We start from the raw sequence: 6,000 nt of genomic DNA on the forward strand, positions 1-6,000 counted from the left end.
TGCGCCACTCTTAATCATGTAAAGGATATTAACAATAAATTAAAAAGAGTCAAATCTCAAAATGTTAATTTCACTGATACAAATTACATTTTTGTAATTTGTTATTTAGGTATCACAAATCAGAGAAAAATGTAACATTTGTGTTTTGGGAACTGACATTTTACTAAGCCCAATGGTTTCCAGTTGCATCTATTTTATTGCAAAAGACAGATTTTCACTTTTTTTTCATAGATTCGTAGTATTCCATAGTGTTTTTATACCACTCAGTATGATATTGGCTCTAGCTTTATCATATAGAGGCTTTATTACTTACGGTTGCTTTGCTTGTATGTCTAATTCATTGAGACTTTTCCTTTGTTATGAAGGGATGCTCAACTTTTTTTTTTGCATTTATAAAGATAACCATTCGTGATTCATAGAATGCAGCTGTAACCATCCAGCTATGGTTTTTTCTTTGATGAAATACTTTCATTATTTTTCCAAAGTCATTACTCTTTATTGATTTGTTTAGATGTCTATAAAAATTTATTGGCATGTTTATTTTTAAAGTAATTTCTTACGTTCCTTTTGTATAACATTTTCTTTCCATCCCTAATGTATTTTTCTCCTTCTGAATATTATCTCAAAGACTGATTCATTTACTAAATGAAAAAGGTAGAGCAGTGGACACAGGCCCTGTTGTAAAAGGAGAATATGGCAGCACATTTGGTGCTGTAGCAGAAGAACAGAACTAACTGGACAACAACCCCAAACAAACAATGACAGCAAAAAATCTTGGTGAATGGAACCAATGGACATTGGGAGGGTGACATCATCCTTGGATCAGTGAAATCAGCAGCATTTCAGAATTATCCAAACCACTTGGACAGAATCCTATGCATATGTACATATTGAGGCTCTGGGTTGATATGAGATGGCGGTTCCTCACCACCTGGAATGCTGAGACATGTGGAAAGTTGTGAGTGGTTTCCCCCTTTGTTTCTCCTCTTCCTCCAGGAACAACAAGCAGAATTAGCCAATTTGGGAGCAATGAATTCACCGTGTTTTTCCTAAACCTCCATCTTTCCCACCCTGATCAAACATGTAATCATTATTTTTAAAAATTAGTTTAAAAGTTTTGAAAGGAAGGAAGGAAGAAAGAAGGGAAAGAAGGAAGGAAGGAAAGAAGGAAGGAAGGAAAGAAGGAAGGAAGAACCATCCCCATCATGAGTATTATATGCAGTAAAGCAATCAAGTAGACGTGAAAAAGAAATAAGATATTCCCCAGATACACAAAAATCGGGAGAATGTACCATCACCAAACAAGTCTTACAAGAAATTCCAGAATTCTACATTAGAAACTAGCATTATGAAAACGCATGGCATGACCAAACATACTAAAAGTTTAGGGATACTCAGTAACCAATCAGGTATCTGTTCTTACCTATCAATAATAACCTTGAATACAAATAAATTAAATTCCCCAAGCCGGAAGAAAAGAATTAACTAAGTGAATGAAAAAGACTCTCCTATATACTTCCTGAAAGAAGCTCACTTTATATTTCACATAAATATGGTCATATGAAGGGGTGGAAGAAAAGGATAACAAAGTAGAAACAGCAACAACAACAACAAATAAAAGTGCTTATCCTTATACAACATAAAAAGACTTTAAAGAAGAAAATATAAAAAGAGACAGGACATGGTATTCTGATAGATATATCAATTCAGCAAGAAGATAAGACTATTGTAAATATATTCTGTAAAGAATGCCATCGATATTTTGATAGCAGCTAACTGAATCTGTAGATTGCTTTAGATAGGAAAGACAATTTAATGATACAAAATCTGAGGAAGCAATTGCCATGAGATATCACAAAATATTGGATGAAATAATTAAATACTAACTTATGCAAATAGCTGTTTAAAGCAAATACTGAACTTAATATGGTATATATTACATCAAATTAAAATCTTTACTGTGCTAGTGTGTTATGGAAGAAGTATTTGAGTTCAGAAGCCTTTGAGTTTATTCAAAACTGATAAGGCTAATGTTTCTTTTGTTTATGTGTAGAATAATGATTATTATGAGTTTAAAATATCAAGGATTGGCTCAAACCTAATAGTCTTAAAAAATGCAAATAATATAAAATAGGATGCTGATAGGCAAAGCAATTATTCCTGTGTTTCACGTAATGCATGGAAACTTTTTATGACTTTATTGAGGTAGACTGTATTTTTCAGCAGTCTTTAAGACCTAAATCCATTTTCCATAATAAATGGAAAATTTATAATTTCATTTTGTTGGCACAAAACTGAAAATGAAGGCCACTCACAAGGGAACTGCTTAAGTCATCTCTTCCAAGAATTTCCCTTGAGGTTTATTATCTGTATGAAGTACTAAGGCCCCCAACTTTATAAAGAAAGTGACTGTCTTCCTCAATTATTATTGTAGGGTGAAACAGGCATTATACTATTTGGGATATTTCAATTCAGACAAAGAAGTAAGTGATAAAATCTATAATAAGACATAAAACCACTGAATAAGGGACAATATTTAATCCTGAATTGGATTCTGATGGGAAGAGAAGGTATATTTGTATGTGTAAATATATACATATACATTTTTTAAAGACAATGACATATCACTTTGGACTGTCAATACTCATTTAAGGTGAGTATTTAAAAGTTAGAAAATTGATTCATTAACTCTACTTCATTTAATCTTTGAAAAACTATGTGCAGATTGTATTTCTTTTGTGCAAAATTGCATACTTAGAACATATAATTAAATTAAGACATTTTCGTTTATTAAACTTGAATGTCAAAATTACAGAAAGACGGAGTGAGAGAAAGGGAGAAAGAGATATTCCATCCACTGGTTCACTCTCCACATGACCACAATGGCCAGAGCTGAGCTGGTTGGAAGACAGGAGCCAGGAGCTTCTTCAAGATCTCTTGAAGGCTCAGAGGTTAAGGCTTTGGAGAATCTTTTGCTGCTTTCCAAAAGCATAATCAGGGAAGTGGAGCTGGAGCTGCTGGGACACGAATCGGTGCCCATAGGAGATGCCTGCCCTGAATTCCAGAGTATTAGCTTCATATACCTACACACTGGCCCTCATATCTTTTAATATTAACACATGTGTTTATATATTAGAACAGTGAAACATTTTAAAAAAATAATACTGATGTCCTCTTTACATTTAGGGGCACTTTCATTAATTAAATATAATGCGTATTGTCCTTTGCAAACTATTTCTGAAAAGACAAGGATGTTGTTAGTAATTGGAAACAATTTGAAGAAAAATTACTTGGCAGATATAAACTCATACTCAATAAGATATTTTGTGAAAATAGCTGAAGCAATAATGTGCACTGCTTTAAAATATTTGCTTTTACATAATATATAATGAAATATGCCATTTTATATTTATATATTTATATGTTATATTAAAATATATTATATATTGCATATCATATACATTTAGAATATTACCCATGTACAGCAAGGTTGATAAGGCAGATGCTAAATGTTTCAACAAGACTAAAGGATATTTGTATTAATTATCACAGTGTAACTGACCACAGGTTTTCTACCTGCATTCTACTGCCCAGTGTTTTCCAAATTTTTTTACAACCACTTGCAGTAAGAAATACATTCTTACATTACAATTCAGGTCACACAAATGCAAACTCACACTTATAAAGGACATAAATAGATGGATAAAATAACATGTAACTGTTCGAATGTGCAGTTACAACTTAGGGTGTGGAAGCAATAACATAAAATGATATTGTGATTAAAAGTTTATAAGTTCCATACCAAACAGAGCAATCCTCCAGGAACTCAATGACTTCTGAATCCACCTGAATACATAAAAGAATCCAACAGGAGCACACCCAGGACCTGAAGATTATGAACGAATTTAACATGCACATGAGGTAAGTCACAAGGACTGGGTCTGAAGCACGTATTCCTCCAGTTCATAAATTTTCTGGAATAAAGTCACTTGTGAAACTTCCTCCCAAAGAACACTTTATAAATAATTGCTGTATAGAATTCTTAGGAGAAAATGTAATTTTGCTTGGCAATTTTTAGAGTAGATGCAGACATAATGTTTTCAGGACAATTAGACTCATATTTTTTCATATCTATGAGTCACTAGAGCTAAGCTGCAAATCAAACCTCTACATGACTCCCTCTGTTTTAAATCATTAGATGGGCCACCAGAGAAGCTCAGTGCTGACAGAATCCTTGTTGTCACCTGGATCCACCAAGAAGACAAACCAGAGCCATGCATCCAGGAAATGCAAGTTCTCCACACATCTTCATTCTCTTGGGCTTCTCTGACTATCCCTGGTTGGAAATGCCCCTATTCGTGACGGTGCTCGTGGCTTATGCGTTCACACTCCTGGGCAACATCTCCATCATTGTGGTGTCTAGGGCAGATCCTCGTCTTGACAGTCCTATGTACTTCTTCCTTTCCAACCTCTCCTTCCTGGACCTGTGTTTTACCACAACCACCATCCCTCAGCTTCTGCGGAACCTCTGGGGACCAGATAAATCTATCAGTTATGGAGGCTGTGTGACCCAGTTTTACATGTTTCATTTCCTGGGAGCCACGGAATGCATCCTCTTAGCTGTCATGTCCTTGGATCGTTACCTTGCCATCTGCAAACCCCTGCGGTACCCTGCAATCATGAATAAGCGACTTTGCATCCTCCTCGTGGCCATGACATGGCTGAGTGGCTTGGCTAACTCCTTACTTCAGGCATCTCTCACGCTCCAGCTTCCACTTTGTGGTAACAACAAGGTAGACAACTTTCTGTGTGAGGTCCCGGTGATGATCAAGATGTCGTGTGCTGACACCACGTTCAACATAGCTCTGCTCTCTGTCGTGGGAGCGTTCTATTCTCTTGTTCCCTTGTCACTTATCCTTGTGTCCTACGGGTTCATTGTAGCTACTGTGCTCAGGATTCGGTCCTCAGAAGGGAAGAAGAAGGCGTTTAACACATGTGGTTCCCATGTCATTGTTGTGTCACTTTTCTACGGACCAGTAATTATTATGTATGTGCAACCCTCCTCTGCTAACTCTCAGGACAAGAACAAGCTCATGTCTCTTTTCTACAGTCTGGTGACTCCTATGCTTAATCCTTTTATCTACACTTTGAGGAACAAGGACATGAAAGGGGCAATGAGGAAGCTTGTAATCTCATTGTGTCATCAGGGAACAGAAGAACCATAGCTATCATTGTGCTGTGCACTGCCCACATGTAATTGTGCATATCTCCTGTTTTGAAAATACCTTTCAGCTTAATCTGCAAAGTGTTAGCATTCATTAGCACCTATGCTAACTACAAGCACTCTTTTGTGGACATTGTTGTAGCTTGTCAGATATCATTTTATGTATGATTCTTAACACTGTATTTACCTGCAATTACTAAGAGAGTGGGGATCCAAATGGAGAGTCTGTTGTGGTAATCCTAAAAATTCACAAGGAATATATGCTACCTACATGCTCATATAGTCAGGCATAAAGCCAAACCTCATGCTTTTATGTGTTACTTGGTTAAATAAATACAAATACTTTGCACTGAAATTTATCATTTTACTCTTGTGGATGTAATCTGAGGTTAATCTTTTATTTTTCAAAGTCCACTCTTTAAAAATTACCAGGAAGCGCAAATGAGTTAATTGCTCATATTTTATTGCTGCTTGTTTCAAATTTTTTCCTTCATCCTCCAAAACTAACAGAACTAAGAAACAACAAAAGACTCTTTTCTCAAAAAAGCAACAGGTTTAACTCTTCTATGTATCCATAAATTAATTCTAGGCCATCAAAGGGGAAAAATAAATGACTTGAAATCCTGAGAAACTTCTGTGTTACCACTGATATAAAGTCTCGCAACTGTGCTAAAATGACCTACTCAGTCATAAAAATTTGGGTTATTTTGCAAATAATTGAGCGATGGAATGGTTCAGTCCTTGAAGAATCAGAACCTTATGTGGCTAGTAGTGAA

The 6,000-nt window shown here is 35.6% G+C and overlaps 1 protein-coding gene across 1 annotated transcript; it reads left to right on the plus strand.

Moving 5' to 3' along the window:
• The first annotated feature begins 4,274 nt into the window (after nucleotides 1-4,274).
• Nucleotides 4,275-5,225, plus strand: LOC121167336 (olfactory receptor 2B11-like). Its single transcript, XM_040996789.1, has one exon. It carries the CDS (start codon nucleotides 4,275-4,277, stop codon nucleotides 5,223-5,225), a length of 951 nt encoding a protein of 316 aa, XP_040852723.1.
• The last annotated feature ends 775 nt before the right edge of the window (nucleotides 5,226-6,000 follow it).

This window comes from Ochotona curzoniae, unplaced genomic scaffold (genome assembly GCF_017591425.1).
Source record: "Ochotona curzoniae isolate NIBS_2020 unplaced genomic scaffold, NIBS_Ocur_1.0 patch361, whole genome shotgun sequence".
NCBI lineage: Eukaryota > Metazoa > Chordata > Mammalia > Lagomorpha > Ochotonidae > Ochotona > Ochotona curzoniae.

Coding starts and splice junctions, on each gene's coding strand:
- LOC121167336 (XM_040996789.1), top strand. CDS start 4,275: ATGCATCCAGGAAATGCAAGTTCTCCACACATCTTCATTCTCTTGGGC.